We start from the raw sequence: 16,847 nt of genomic DNA, 5'->3' as shown, positions 1-16,847 counted from the left end.
TGAGACACAGAAATGACCATTGCTTCACAGCTCTAGAGTGGAGCGACTGTCTAACTGCCTGCTTGTCAAGAGACAGGAGATCATAGGTCCAAAACCTCGTAAACACCACTAACAGCACTCCATGGTCAGGAGTCTGAGCATTGGAGGCCTTCCTCCCATGTGATAGGGGGAGCTCTAATCTGCAGACAGGAATAAACAGTAAACAGATTGAGTGGGAGGAGCTACAAAGTAAACATCTTACACAGTATTTGATGATGGATGATTTTGAGGATCAGCTTAGATCAATTTTTTTTTCAGTACCCCTCCCCCCCATTTCCAGTATTACGCACCCTTTAGAACCCTCACCTCTCCTCCCACCTTCTTATGATGAATATTCACACCCCACCACCACCCCAGCAGTTTCTCAGAAGAGTTCCCCACTCCTCCCTTGTCTCGGCCTACAGTAAGCGTGGTCCCCACTTTGCAAAACGGCTCATTTTGGACAAATCCAAATTTTTCAACGTTTTAACCAAATGAATTTTGCTGCTGTTATGCAGAACATAACAACTAGCATGCCTAAAATGCAGCAACTTTACAAGAGAAGGAAAAAGCCCTCTCAACTTTCAATGGAAGTCAGTGTAAACATATTTAATTCAAGTCATTTTGGAGCATTTCTATTGGTCAGTTCATCAATTTGACACACTGTAAAGAACAAAGGCCAAATTCACATTATACTGAAAGGTGAAAATACACGGCTTTGGTGTGACAGTGATGACGTGCTCGTAGATAAGCCATTATTTAAAGAGTTTACTTGTCCTTTAAAGGGGTGTAAACAAAAAGGAAAAGGCAGTGGTTTAACAGAAGCTTCAGCTGGGAGTTTATTTGCTTTGCTACACAAAAGGAACAAACAAGCTTGGTATTCCAGTGAGCGCACGCTGTATGAAAATCTGTCTCTACTAGTATGTTTGCATAAATATGAGCCAGTTCCCCCGGTAAAGGAATGGAAGCTCATAGCGAGGGTTTGGCAGAGTGGCAGTATATCGTGACACTGTAGAGGTCAGTTTTGCATCTTTACTTTGGGCTACGTTACAAACGTGAAGCCAAAAAAAAAAAACCAGACATATAAAAACACTAGAATGCGTTCTGGACTGTGTGACATGGCAGTGGAAGCTTATGGTCATGAGGCGTTAGTATGAGGCTGATGTGTCCTAGCTTGGAAACACACTCGCAAGTCTTCCTCCCTTCGAGTCACTGTAGAGGAATACATCTGACTGAGCTGTGTACAGCTATACACTCACCATCCAGTCCAGTTCAAACACTCACCTGCTAGCTCATCTTACCTGTGTAAAGCCAGGAGCGTTTTTGAGTCAACTCAACTTAGTTTGGTCAAAAACTCACGTTTTTACGTCTTATCTCAGTCTCGTCAACATCGCCCCCTCCATCTGTTTACTGGTTATTCCCATCTGCAGGTTAAAAGACCCCCTTTAACACGACATCCTCAGACTGGGAAGTTCTTAACAATGGCGCTCTAAAGGCCTTGCTGCGATTTGAACTGATGATTTCCTCACACTTGATGACAAGCAGCAGTTAGACCGTAGGGCCGGTCCAGAGCTGTGGAATTACAATACATACAAACACAGCTCTGAGTAAATTTGAGACACAGAAATGGCCATCGCTTCATAGCTCTAGAGTGGAGCGACTGTCTAACTGCCTGCTCGTCAAGAGACTCAGGAGATCATAGGTCCAAAACCTCGTAAACACCACTAACAGCACTCCATGGTCAGGAGTCAGGAGCATAGGAGGCCTTCCTCTCATGTGATAGGGGGAGCTCTAATCTGCAGACGGGAATAAACAGTAAACAGATTGAGTGGGAGGAGCTACAGAGTTCTAAATCTTCTAAATCTTACATAGTATTTAACGATGGATGATTTTGAGGATCAGCTCAGTGTGTACTGTTGACCAAGTTGAGATGCAGAAGTAAAAACTAAGTTGAGTTAACTAAAAAACTGCTGTCAATCAATTTTTTTCAGTGCCCCCTCCCCCATTCATCACTACTTACTTTCTGACCATATATATAGGTGGGCGTTTTAATAAAGTGGCTGGTGAGTGTAACCATGAATTACGACATGGGGGTCTAACAAGACAGCCAGTCAGTCAGAAGTGTTTTTTTATCTGTATACACCTTTATATTCACTGAAATCAAAAGTTTGGGGACACCAAGCCTTTCAGCATAGCACTGACAAGATACTAAACAGAAAGCTGCCCAAATCCAAAAAGAAAAGGAAATAGCAGATGGAAGGCCTCACTTCCTATTATTTAGGCAAAATCTGCCCTTTATAACAAGGAAGACACAAACGAGCTCAAAGCTGAGTGACCGTATATACATATACAGCACTGTGCAGATCTTTTAGGTACCAAATCACATTATTATAAGTCACGTCTCTCAGCAGTGAGTTTTTACAGTAGAAGCTCCAGATCTCATCAGAACAGATAAAGCAGGTGAACATAAATCCAGTAAAAAGGAGAAACAAGAGTTTCTCATTCTGGAGAAAGAAAGTAGTGAGATCTTGTCGGTGAGCTAGTCTGAAGAACAGAGCTCGGCTCCTCCAGGGTTCTCCTGGACGCCCCCCCCCCAGTCCAGCCAGCACAGCGTGGAGGATGTGTTCACCTCCATCATCATCAGCAGCAGCAGCTCACCTGATTTACCATCATTAAGCCCTGATTTACCATCAAACCAGGTGTTGATCTGAGGAGAACTCTAAAGAATACTAGACTCCATGAGAGAGGAGAACTTTGGAGATGTTCTAATGATGAACACAGTGATGGAGAACCTCCTCCACTTTTATTAGTGTTTATTCTACTATCAATGTTTTACTGAGCTAATGAACACTTACTGACCAGATCAGCAGCTTTTAAGTTATCTAAACTTTTGGCACAGTATTGCATATACATGTAAGGGGCAATTTAGCATAGCCAGCTCACCTACCATGTGTTTTTGGGAGGTGGAAAGAAGACCCAGGTGGAGCTAGCTCTCCCAGACATGCACCAGACTGAGAATTGATGTGCAGCACACTCATTATCACATATTATCTACGCCACCATCATGCTGCCCTAAAGGCAACCAAAAATAACCATTTTCCAAAAGGCAAGGTGTCCCCAAACTTTTGCTGGACAATATACACATTTTAAATAAAATTAAGGTAAATGTATTCTGATCTAATTTTGGCATTTCTTCACCTATTAATCACCACTGTGTGAACGCTACAGGCGCTAATCAGGCCGGCATTCTGGGCCCTGATCTCTAAAACAGTACAAAAATCACAGAATCGGAGAGAAGGACCTCTCTCCGGGCTACAGTACCTCCACCAGCCTTCTCAAACTGGATTAACAAAAGGAACGGAATGGGAAAAGTGCAAACATGGCCAACTGCTGACCTGCTGTGGAAGACTCTCCTCTGGACTCCTCTGTCTAGGCCCTACAGGCTGCTACATACAACAACAACAACAACAACAAAAAGAAAACAACAAACAACTACATGGAGTTGCATAATTGAGCATACAGTGCTGCCCTGCAAAGGCAATAAGTCATCACTATGGCAACAGTGAAGCTGAGAAAGGGTTCAAAGCTCAAGTATTAAACAGAGCTTTTCTTTTTTTTTTTTGTAAATTTACATTTTTAACCCTTTAAAGCCAAATGCACCATATTTAAGAGAATACATTCTTGAGACCTCTGCAACATCAGTGTGATAATTAAATAATGCATTATTTTAAATATATATATAACAATAATATACACTCGAATACGTGGTTCATCTGGAAACAAGCGATTAAACTAGGTTTAATCAATTAAAAAAATACATTGAATGAACCATTATTATTATTATTATATTTATCTGAGTTGAATAAACTTAATTAAGATTTTTTTCAAGGTTGAACGGGCAAACCTATTTGTATAAACAGTGTATAAAATGAAATAAATCATATTTGATTAAATAAATTACAAAGAGAAAATAAAACCCCCTGCTGGATTATCTGTGCAGTGCATGCACCAGAAACATACATACAGATTTCTAAGTTTGAACGTATCTGAGTTACATTTTAAAGCTCAGAGTTTTAGGGAATAAATTAAAAACTGCTGTAAGCAATAAAGTCCTGTTGTACCCAATATCATGATAATAATTATTAGTTTTAAATAGTTGGTCAGAAGGTCAAATAAACACTAAAATTCCTAAAATATTTTTGACAGTTTAGACTTCAAAGGATTAACATGTGTCCAAGGACATCTTTGCTGTCAAACTAAAAGAATGTGTTTCCTAAATGGCAACTTTACAGGAGAACTTTCAATGGAAGTCAATGTAGATGTTTTAATTATGGATACAGGGCTGTGACTGAAATGTCTCCCTATGTACGCTTTAGAGCACTACTGAGTATATCAGTATATCATTTTTCTCTAAATGTCTGAACAGTAAAGTGGAATCCGAGCGTGTTTTTTGAGGCACTACATTTTTTGAGGCATCTCCCACACGGCACTGGAAATTTCTAGTAAACAGTGTTGCGCAATACATGAGCTGAATGCGGACCAGAATGCATTGCAAGTCTTTTTTTTTTTACTAAGAAACAGACAGTAAAAAGAAAATATAGACGATGGCATTTGTTCATTTAAGCAGTGATGGTTACGAGTCACTGGATGTCATGAAGTTCAGATATTCTCCCATGTACTACATTAACAGTAGGTCTAGGTTGCTCAGCAACATCACAGTCAGAGATTTGTCCATGATCGGCTCGAAGCTTTACCGACTTTACTTCAGAATTCAGTTCGAGTGTGTGTGGAGATTTAAACACGGTTCAGACATTCAGGGGTGTATGTTAATGTGGACGGTGCTGACCCATGATGATGATGATGATGATGATGAAGAGTCTGAATTAGTGCTACTAATAAGGGAGTAGGGATCTATTTCGGTCACAGCCAGAAAAGGTTTAGCGTGACAGCTTTTCCATTCATGCCAGTTTAAAGCACTGTTTTTTTTTCAGGTTGCTTGGCAACCACAGAACTCTGAAAATGCCTTGAAGTTCCACTGTTGCCATAGTTACTGCTCTTCACCTGTGCAGGGTGAGATGGAAGTAAACGCATGTAAACGTGGTTTATGAGACACTGTAGTTATTATAGTGATTGACGCGTGGTCTGTAGATCTCTACGTGTGCAGGACGGACGGTTGTAATACTGTGATCGTGTGATGACTCCAGTCCTGATGAGTGTGAGATCTGTGGAGAATCTGGCGCTGAGCAGTCTGAAGGTGCAGTCCGGTTTTTTGACTTGCGTTGTGAATGGCGGTGGTCAGATGGTTTGGTCAAAACCATTCATAGAGGTGGAACATGAAGGCAAAAGGCATATGTGTGTGTGTTTGTGTGTAAGTGTGTGTCCTGGAGAGATACTGTCTGTCTGGGTATGTGCATTAGGGCCCGGCTGATATATCCGATCACTGTTTACAGCACAATTGAATTTGGGGTCCAACCGGGTCATTTTCCATAAGATATGTATATCAGCCAGGCCCTAGCCTGTATGCATGTGTGACTGTGTGTGTGTGAGAGAGAGTGTGTGGATCATCGTCCGCTGCTGCTAGTGGTGCTGCTGCCTGAGCTGGACCCACTGGAGCCTCTGTCTTCATAGATACTGATCTCAATCTGACACACATGAGTCAAGGCAATACACACCCACACACAAACACACACACACACACACACACACACACCATCAGGCCTATAGGGGACTTAAAATGACATTTCAGTAGTAGATAAAAGCACTAATAAGAATCCGGCTTCAGGAATGTGACCGGCCATAGGACATTTGGATACCGGCTAGCAACATCCTAGCAACCACTGAGCAACATCATAGCAACCATCTAAAATACCAATGCAACAATATAGTACTCATTTTGCAACCTCCTAGCAAATACTATAGCAACCACTTAAAAACACCATAGCAATCGCCTAGCAACCATTTAGCAACCACTAGGAATTCTATAGCAACAACCTACCAACTATCTAGCAACACCATAGCAACCAACTAAAATACCATAACAACCATCTGGAAATACTGTAGTAGTACCCATTTAGTAACCACCTAGCAACACCATAGCAAACACTTAACGCTAACTTAGCAATGAGTTAGCAACCACTTGGGATACTATAGGATGAACCTAACAACTACATTGCTACACCATAGCAACCACCTGGATATCAAAGCAAGTAGCGAGCAACACTCTAGCAACCACTAAGGAATACCATAGCAACCATCTTGAAATACTATAGTACCCATCTAGCAACCACTAAGAATACTATAGCAACCATCTGGCAATACTATAATACCCATCTAGCCACCACTTAACAACATAACCACTACCTAACAACCACCAAGCAACACCATAGCAACCACTATGACTACTGAACACCTGCACATGGTCTGAGGAGAGCGTGTGATGGTTTAGACATGCAGTTAGCACTGCGCTAATTGGGGGCTATAAGCTTCTGTTATTTGTGAGCTACATTAGCCTCGTAGCTTCAGTGCAAAACTAAAGAAGCAAACCTCAAACAAACCTGGCTGATCGACCAAACTATGGCTTTAATGAAGAGCAGCACAGTGACAATCACAGTACAGCTACACACACACACACACACACACACACACACACACACACACTGAGTGAAAGGATACAACCCTCATGCCCCGCTCTATAGGGTCAGTAATGAGCAGGCCTCTGGGAGCGTAAATCTTCTCGTTCTGCTCTTGAATATACCGTGAGATCTTCTTCAGGACCTGCACACACACACACACACACACACACATTTACATTTACAGTCCACTTACACCTGAATCATGTTATCCACCTTATTCTGCCACACCCCTTTTCAAAAGCTAGCTGTGCTAACCCAACATTATAACAGGCTATGTAACCTTAACCACATCCAAAGAAGAAAAGGAGCTGTGTCTGTGGTTGAAGGCGTTGAATCAGACGTCCAGACGTCTGCTAAACTTGGTTATGAGGTTTCAGTGAAGCGGACGCATCAGGTATTTGCGAGACTATCAGATAAGGTGTTAGCTTAGGAGCTAATTTAGCCAAGAGAATCCAATGTTTCTGCTTCAACAAAGCTGCAAAACCGAGCCATTTCTCTGGGTGAGGACGTTCTGGTGTTGGTGCTGGAGCAGACGTCTAGACGCCTGGGCCACAGACGCAGCTCCTGTTCTTCCGAGATGCGCCAATTTATACATCTACCTTTTCGTAGCGTGTCTCCATGCACAGGAAGATGAGGTAGGCGGTGATGCAGGCCAGGCAGCCCTCCAGGTAGGAGTGGCCTCCAATCTTCTCGGCCTCCGCGTAGTAGTTATTTAACGTCTTCACCGTGTCCTCAAACAGAGTCTTCTCAATCTGTCCAATCACATAGCAGATATCAGATCAGCCGGCCAATCAGGATGCATCACAACAGGAGGGAATTCTGAAGAATCTCCAGAATGGTAAATTTATACAAGAAGGGAAACTGTTCACTTCCCTATTGACTTTACTGTTATACACTATATGGACAAAAGTATTGGGACGCCTGCTTCATTCAGTGGTTCTTCTGAAATCAATGGTATTAAAAGAGTTTCTCCTGCTTTTGTTGGAGTAACTGTCTCTACTGTCCAGGGAAGAAGACTTTCTACTATTTTGGAGGAGCATTGCTGTGAGGAGTTGATTGCATTCAGTGACAAAAGCAGCATTAGTGAGGTCAGGATGTTGGATCCAGCCCTCAAGTCATCCCAAAAGTACTGGATGAAGCTCCACCGTTCATCATTCCAGAGAACAGTTCTCCCACTGCTCCATTGCTTCTCAATACAGGGGATCTTTATACCCCTCTAGTCCATGCCTGGCGTTAGGCAGCATGGTCCAGTAGGCTCATGTTTATCTGCTCCAGAGAGTCCTATTCTATTGGCAGTACTTCTTCTCTACAGGGGCTACACAAGCTGTTTGTGTGTGTGTGTGTGTGTGTGTGTGTGCATTTGCAAAGGGTGCAAATTAAAGTGGCTGAAAGCATGCATTAGAAGGCGTGTCCACAAACAGGTGTCTCAATACTTTTGTCCATGCGTAATTTTGGGCTGTTTTTATTGGTCCGCTCAGCGTGAAGCGTCTGGGCAGTGTGAAGGACAGCTGACGTTGGAAGTCTGGAGGTTTTAAGGTCTGAACCAATCAGTAAAACAACCCAGTCAGCACTGAGACAACATGACTGACAGTCTAATTACTGTAATGAGGATCTGCTCCCCAGCAGCTCAACTGCTCTTGGAGGACAACCAAAGTCAGATACCCCGCCTCTACCCCCCCCCCCCGTAACTGTACCCCTTTGTGCTCAAACACGTTTAAACGCCTCATTACAGATAACAGTCATAATTTAATACCCGCTCCCCAGAGCTCATTTAATGCCTATGTGAGTGTGTGTGTGTGTGTGTGTGAGTGTGTGTGTAAGTGTGTGTGAGTGTGTGAGTGTGTGTGTGTGTGTGTGTGAGTGTGTGTGTAAGTGTGTGTGAGAGCTCAGCTCTGCTGACACTGTGGGGAATTCTAAACCCTCCAATACAGCTGAGCACAATCCGAGAACAGACTGACAAGCCCCATCTATTTTACTCAACATCACTCTCTCTCTCTCTCTCTCTCTCTCTCTCTCTCTGACTACTAAATATGCCTCTCTTGCTCCCACGGTCTGTCTGTCTCTGTCTCTTTCTCTTACTGTCTCTCTTTGGAGGTGCCTCTCGTTCTTTCACTATCTCTCTTTCTCTTACTGTCTCTCTTTGGAGGTGCCTCTCGTTCTTTCACTATCTCTCTTACTTTCACTGTCTCTCTCTCTTACTTTCACTGTCTCTCTCTGTCTGCCTCTCTTTCTCACACTGTCTCTCTTACTTTCACTGTCTCTCTCTGTCTGCCTCTCTTTCCTACACTGTCTCTGTCTGTCTGCCTCTCTTTCTCACACTGTCTCTGTCTCTCTTACTTTCACTGTCTCTCTCTGTCTGCCTCTCTTTCTCACACTGTCTCTCTCTCTTACTTTCACTGTCTCTCTCTGTCTGCCTCTCTTTCTCACACTGTCTCTGTCTGTCTCTCTTACTTTCACTGTCTCTCTCTGTCTGCCTCTCTTTCTCACACTGTCTCTGTCTCTCTCTGTCTGCCTCTCTTTCTCACACTGTCTCTGTCTGTCTCTCTTACTTTCACTGTCTCTCTCTGTCTGCCTCTCTTACTTTCACTGTCTCTCTCTCTTACTTTCACTGTCTCTCTCTGTCTGCCTCTCTTACTTTCACTGTCTCTCTCTCTTACTTTCACTGTCTCTCTCTGTCTGCCTCTCTTACTTTCACTGTCTCTCTGTCTGCCTCTCTTTCTCACACTGTCTCTGTCTGTCTCTCTTACTTTCACTGTCTGCCTCTCTTACTTTCACTGTCTCTCTGTCTGCCTCTCTTTCTCACACTGTCTTTGTCTGTCTCTCTTACTTTCACTGTTTCTCTCTGTCTGCCTCTCTTACTTTCACTGTCTCTCTCTGTCTGCCTCTCTTTCTCACACTGTCTTTGTCTGTCTCTCTTACTTTCACTGTTTCTCTCTGTCTGCCTCTCTTACTTTCACTGTCTCTCTCTGTCTGCCTCTCTTACTTTCACTGTCTCTCTCTCTTACTTTCACTGTCTCTCTCTGTCTGCCTCTCTTTCTCACACTGTCTCTGTCTGTCTGCCTCTCTTTCTCACACTGTCTCTGTCTGTCTCTCTCTGTCTGCCTTTCTTTCTCACACTGTCTCTCTTACTTTCACTGTCTCTCTCTGTCTGCCTCTCTTTCTCACACTGTCTCTGTCTGTCTCTCTTACTTTCACTGTCTCTCTCTGTCTGCCTCTCTTTCTCACACTGTCTCTGTCTGTCTCTCTTACTTTCACTGTCTCTCTCTGTCTGCCTCTCTTTCTCACACTGTCTCTGTCTCTCTCTGTCTGCCTCTCTTTCTCACACTGTCTCTGTCTGCCTCTCTTACTTTCACTGTCTCTCTCTGTCTGCCTCTCTTTCTCACACTGTCTCTGTCTCTCTTACTTTCACTGTCTCTCTGCCTCGTTCTCTCTATCTCTCTCTCACTGTGTTTTTGTAGCTGTCTTCATGTCCCCCCCCCATTGTGTCCATGAACAGAACCACACACACATACACTGACCAACACAGTTCATTAACATGTTAATAATGAAGATATTGATTATATATCATAGAATCATATAAACTAAGTCTAAACTAAGACTGATCAGGGAGCTGGAACCTGAGTTTATTACAGGATTATAAGTGATCAATAAAGGTAGTTAAACAACAGTTGAAGGGAACTGGACAATAAATACTAATAATCAATAATATAATTAAATAATACGATTAAATAAGTCTCTCTCTCCCTCTCTCACACTCGCACTGACTCACCCTGCTGTCCAGTTCGGAGGGGAATTTGGTCTGGAACTTGCAGACGGTTCCCTCTGAATAATCTCGCTGGATGAACACTTTATTGGCCAGTGAGGCGCTGTGTCTCAGCTCCTGCAGGTTATGGAACTGTAACACACACACACATAGGATGAATACACAGTGTCATCAAGGAAATCCGGATTGGGATTGAGAGGTGACCTTTACTTACTGATCCTTCTGCTGAACAGGATGCTCTGGAGCAGCTGCCCATGAGCTTGCGCTTACCTTGCCCAATGACAAGTGTTGACTAGAGTACAAACCCCCTCTAGGGAATATGAACCCCCCCAGCGTTGGGATGTGGAGTGACCATCAGCACCTGACCTGACCTCACTGATGCTCTACTGTGGCTGAATGCAACCAAATCCTAACATCTAGTGTAAAGTCTTTCCTGAAGGACAGGGGGCTGTTAATGCAGTGAAGCGGGACAAACTCTCTATTGATACCCTTGATTTCAGAAGACACCCTGGAGCAGCAGGTGTCTCACGATCTCCGTTACATTAACCTTGAATTGCAGCTGATGCAGCTGCACCTGGATCCACCGCTCTGGACCTGGTCATTAATCATGTTCTGCTAAACCGCAGCGACACCGAACGTGAGGAAACGAGGCAGGAACCCAACAGAGCTCCATGGGTGTTTGGTGAACGGCTTGTAGTCGTAGCACTGATGCTGAACGGGCCTGGCAGATCGAGCTGGTCTACATCCACCCTAACCTCGTCAGAATGAACACTCTGCACTCTCACCCTCACTGACAATGAATAGGTACAGTACTGAATGAACAGGTACAGTACTGAATGAATAGGTATAGTACTGAATGAACAGCTACAGTACTGAATGAACAGGTACAGTACTGAATGAACAGGTACAGTACTGATGAAGACATACAGTACTGAATGAACAGGTATAGTACTGAATGAACAGGTACAGTACTGAATGAATAGGTATAGTACTGAATGAACAGCTACAGTACTAAATGAATAGGTACACTACTGAATGAACAGCTACAGCACTGAATGAATAGGTATACTACTGAATGAACAGCTACAGCACTGAATGAATAGGTACACTACTGAATGAACAGCTACAGTACTGAATGAATAGGTACACTACTGAATGAACAGTTACAGCACTGAATGAATAGGTATAGTACTGAATGAATAGGTATAGTATTGAATGAATATCTACAGTACTGAATGAACAGGTATAGTACTGAGTGAACAGCTACAGTACTAAATGAATAGGTATAGTACTGAATGAATAGGTACACTACTGAATGAACAGCTACAGCACTGAATGAATAGGTACACTACTGAATGAACAGCTACAGTACTGAATGAATAGGTACAGTACTGAATGAATATCTACAGTACTGAATGAACAGGTACAGTACTAAATGAACAGGTACAGTACTGATGAATACATACAGTACTGAATGAACAGGTACAGTACTGATGAATACATACAGTACTGAATGAACAGGTATAGTACTGAATGAACAGGTACAGTACTAAATGAACAGGTACAGTACTGATGAATACATACAGTACTGAATGAACAGGTACAGTACTGATGAATACATACAGTACTAAATGAACAGGTACAGTACTGATGAAGACATACAGTACTGAATGAATAGGTACACTACTGAATGAACAGCTACAGCACTGAATGAATAGGTACACTACTGAATGAACAGCTACAGTACTGAATGAATAGGTATAGTACTGAATGAATAGGTATAGTATTGAATGAATATCTACAGTACTGAATGAACAGGTATAGTACTGAGTGAACAGCTACAGTACTAAATGAATAGGTATAGTACTGAATGAATAGGTATAGTATTGAATGAATAGGTATAGTACTGAATGAATAGGTATAGTATTGAATGAACAGGTACAGTACTGAATGAATATCTACAGCACTGAATGAACAGGTATAGTACTGAATGAACAGGTATAGTACTGAGTGAACAGCTACAGTACTAAATGAACAGGTACAGTACTGAATGAATATCTACAGTACTGAATGAACAGGTACAGTACTAAATGAACAGGTACAGTACTGATGAATACATACAGTACTGAATGAACAGGTATAGTACTGAATGAACAGGCACAGTACTGAATGAATATCTACAGTACTGAATGAACAGGTATAGTACTGAATGAACAGGTACAGTACTGAATGAATATCTACAGTACTGAATGAACAGGTACAGTACTGAATGAATATCTACAGTACTGAATGAACAGGTATAGTACTGAATGAATAGGTACAGTACTGAATGAGTATCTACAGTACTGAATGAACAGGTACACTACTGAATGAATAGGTACACTACTGAATGAACAGCTACAGCACTGAATGAATAGGTACACTACTGAATGAACAGCTACAGTACTGAATGAATAGGTATAGTACTGAATGAATAGGTATAGTATTGAATGAATATCTACAGTACTGAATGAACAGGTATAGTACTGAGTGAACAGCTACAGTACTAAATGAATAGGTATAGTACTGAATGAATAGGTATAGTATTGAATGAACAGGTATAGTACTGAATGAATAGGTATAGTACTGAATGAATAGGTATAGTATTGAATGAACAGGTACAGTACTGAATGAATATCTACAGCACTGAATGAACAGGTATAGTACTGAATGAACAGGTATAGTACTGAGTGAACAGCTACAGTACTAAATGAACAGGTACAGTACTGAATGAATATCTACAGTACTGAATGAACAGGTACAGTACTAAATGAACAGGTACAGTACTAAATGAACAGGTACAGTACTGATGAATACATACAGTACTGAATGAACAGGTACAGTACTAAATGAACAGGTACAGTACTGATGAATACATACAGTACTGAATGAACAGGTACAGTACTGAATGCAAGAACACAGCGCTGAATGAATACTTATAGTACTGAATCAACACCAGGGAGTATAATGAACACAGATAGCTGGACAATTTACACTGGAGGTGTGTATTCAATGAGGTGCAGTGCTCAGTCACCTGTAACACGGTAACAAGCTGAGGTTGGGGGTTTTACTGTGTAATGTAATGACACACACTAACACACACAGCACCTCATTTCATTAACACATTAGCCTGTGTCACTGCCCAGGATCAATTCTAGGTGAGTGTAAACCTGTGCTGTACTCAGGTGGGACTGTCGGTGTATAGCCGCTGTCTCAATATTAAACTCATCATCACGTCTGATGAACTCACACGTTTCAGACCAGTGGAGTGTGTGTAAGTCTCCCGGGCGTCTCTGGTGTATTTGGGTGGGCAGACTGAGCCTCCGCGTCGTGGCGTGACTAAACGCTCTGGGCTGTTGACACTGAACGCTTCATTAATAATGGATGCACAGCAGTGCTGCCGTCAGCCAACCCCTCTACACAACACAGCAGATCGATAATGCAACAGGGAGCCGTGTTCCTAACACACACACACACACACACACACACACACACTTACTCTTGTGCATTATTTCCACTCTTCTCTAAGAGTGTGTGTAAATGCTGCTGTGCTCCATCTGACCTGACCTTTACTCTGTCCATCTGTCTTCCTATGTCACTGTTAGAGAATGTATAGATATGTCCAAAAGTTTGTGGACACCCCTTTTAAAAAAAGCATTCAGCTACTTTAAGTTGCACCCATTGCTGACACAGATGTGCAAATGCACACACACAGCTTGTCTAGTCTCTATAGAGAAGAAGTACTGCCAATAGAATAGGACCATCTGGAGCAGATAAACATGATGAACCTATTGGCACCATGCTGCCTAATAATGCCAGGCCAGGCGTGGGCTAGAGGGGTATAAATAAACCCCCCCAGCATTGAGAAGCTGTGGAGCAGTGGAGGAACTGTGTTCTCTGGAGTGATGGATGGAGGAGCTCCATCCAGTACTTTTGGGATGAGGTGATGGGATGATGAGGGTTGATTGTTCTTTGAAGTACCTTTAAAAAACATTATCCTTCATATCAGCAAATTGGTTCCACATTAAAGAACCCCTTTATATAGAACACGTTTTCCTTAGATTGTAGCATGAAAGGTGCTACACTTTAAAATAAGGTGTTCTCCAGTATAGAACCATGAGAACTTGAGAAAAGGTTCTATATAGCACCAAAAGTATTGTTATAAATCAAATAACTCCTTAATGAGGGCTACACAGAACCCTTTTTCAGAACTACATAGAACCATTCTGTATTAAAATAAGAGGTTCTGCGAGGGTTCTTTAAAAGGTTCTATATAGCACCCAAAAAGGGAAGGGTTCCCCTATAGATTCTAATGAAACAGTGATCAAATGGGACCTCTGTCAGTACTACAATAACAACAGCAATAATAATAATAACAATAACAACAACAATAATAACAATAACAACAGCAATAATAACAATAACAGCAGCAATAATAACAATAACAACAGCAATAATAACAACAACAATAACAATAATTACAAAAGCAATAATAACAATAATAACAACAACAATAACAACAGCAATAATAACAATAACAACAACAGCAATAATAACAATAACAACAACAGCAATAATAACAATAACAGCAATAATAACAATAACTATTATGATTTTTAAAACTGTTATTATTATAATAACATCAGTAACCTAACACCACACACACACACACACACACACACTATATAAACCACCCTGTAACTGTATAAAACACCCCAGCTGTTCTGACCAGTCGGTGCAACACTCACGGGGCGCCTCGAGACAACCGCGCGCTCAAGGTTACTTCTAGTGACGTCTCGTGACGTCTCGTAAACGAAATAAACCACAAACAAGTTATTCTACAGAATTAAACTAAGCGCGAGGAAAGTGCGAACGCGGTCAAGGGCGTCACGAGCGCGGTCACTTTTCACCTTAATAATAATCATAATCATAAGAGAGGAAATCAGAAGCTCGCTCACAGACTGGTGACAGTATGGCAGCGCGGTCCGGCCGGTCGCTGTCCGCGGTGCTGGAATCATCACTGCCCTCTGATACGGCGGGAAAAGTGACTTGTTTTGGTCCAAAGAAATTCAAAAACAAACAAGCAAAAAGCGCGAGGGAACGTGAAGAGCGTAGCGAGCCGTTTCTGCCCGCTTTGATCTCGGCCACGTTGTTGCTACGTCACCCGTGCGCGCGCCTGCACCGACTGCACGCGTTCGATTTTTTCAAATCTTAACGGATTTTCAAATCTTAACGGATTTTTTTTAACCGAAACTGGTTTTTGAGGCGGTGTGAACGGCTGTGGACACGATGTCCACCTGTTCTGACTGGAAACTCATCAATTTAACGTCGAAATGGGATTTTTTAAGGAGTGAGTCGCTGTAATTTATTCATTCTTTTATTTTCTTGCGACAGCTAACGTTTAAAAACGCTGAATTCGTCGTGAAAAGACGACGCCCGGCTAAGTTTCAGCCCGGACTGTGAACATGCTGTAACTGAGAGAGGTGCTAGCTCCCCGGTATCGCCTGTAAGCTTTGCCGTTAACGCAGAGCGCGGCTACAATGCTAGTTCAGCCGTTCTCTCAGCGATAAGACACAGTAGAGCTTCCACCGAGGAGTTCTCAGAGAACCGAGGCGGTCAGCACGCCGTTTCCGCCCCACCGAAAACACAGCCCACAACAGGCTACAACACGAGCCGGTCTAGAAGAAGAGCAGGTTCTCACCTCTGTCGCCATGTTTCTGGCTCGGTGGCCGAAATCGGTTTCACAGGACACGGGAGAGACGGATTACAGGCAGGATTGATGGACGTTATCTTTTCATACCCGTATTAGTAAAGCCACGCCCCCCGCCCTAGGATTAGCTGGGCTTGGCTTGTAGTGTCCCGAGTGTGAAATACTAGCCAATCCGAGCGCGGGAGGCGGGGTAGTTTCGGTTATTTCCAACCTATCCTAATGCAGGAAGGCGTGGCTTTTCGGAATACGGGTGGGAAAATAAATTAGAAAGGGAGAGGCTTGGGGGGAGGCCGTGATGATGACTGGAAAGAGGCGGAGCAGAGCTGTGATGGAGGGTGTGTTTATATATGTGTATGCAAATGTAGGCATAAGACCTGGAGAACTGAGCCAAGACACATCCTACATTTGCCTTCTATCTGTATGTGTAGTTATATGTCTGTCTGCCTATCTATCTGTCTGTCTACTCATCTGTCTATCTGTCTACTCATCTGTCTATATATCTACTCATCCATCTATCTTTCTATCTATCTATCAACCCATCTACTCATCTATCTTTCCATCCATCCACCCATCCATCCATCTACTCATCTATCTTTCCATCCATCCACCCATTCATCCATCTACTCATCTATCTTTCTATTCATCCACCCATCCATCCATCTACTCATCTGTCTTTCCATCCATC

The 16,847-nt window shown here is 42.6% G+C and overlaps 1 protein-coding gene across 3 annotated transcripts; it reads right to left on the bottom strand.

Moving 5' to 3' along the window:
- Positions 1-324: 324 nt before the first annotated feature.
- On the bottom strand, positions 325-16,245 carry golga7ba (golgin A7 family, member Ba). Of its 3 annotated transcripts, none has more exons than XM_072656848.1 (5): positions 16,154-16,245; positions 10,420-10,545; positions 7,250-7,402; positions 6,691-6,792; positions 325-5,660 (listed from the first exon to the last, which is right to left on the bottom strand). In XM_072656848.1, the coding sequence occupies exons 1-5, from the start codon at positions 16,163-16,165 to the stop codon at positions 5,580-5,582; spliced, it is 474 nt and encodes a 157-aa protein (XP_072512949.1). In that variant the 5' UTR covers positions 16,166-16,245; the 3' UTR covers positions 325-5,579. The 3 variants fall into 3 exon arrangements, with proteins under 3 accessions (XP_072512949.1, XP_072512947.1, XP_072512948.1); XM_072656846.1 differs by lacking the exon at positions 16,154-16,245 and adding an exon at positions 15,411-15,507; XM_072656847.1 differs by lacking the exon at positions 16,154-16,245 and adding an exon at positions 10,628-10,779.
- Between the last annotated feature and the right edge of the window lie 602 nt (positions 16,246-16,847).

This window comes from Salminus brasiliensis, chromosome 15 (assembly GCF_030463535.1).
Source record: "Salminus brasiliensis chromosome 15, fSalBra1.hap2, whole genome shotgun sequence".
Classification (NCBI taxonomy): domain Eukaryota; kingdom Metazoa; phylum Chordata; class Actinopteri; order Characiformes; family Bryconidae; genus Salminus; species Salminus brasiliensis.
Note: the sequence above shows the minus strand (reverse complement) of the source record. Positions and strands in the feature narration are given on the sequence as shown.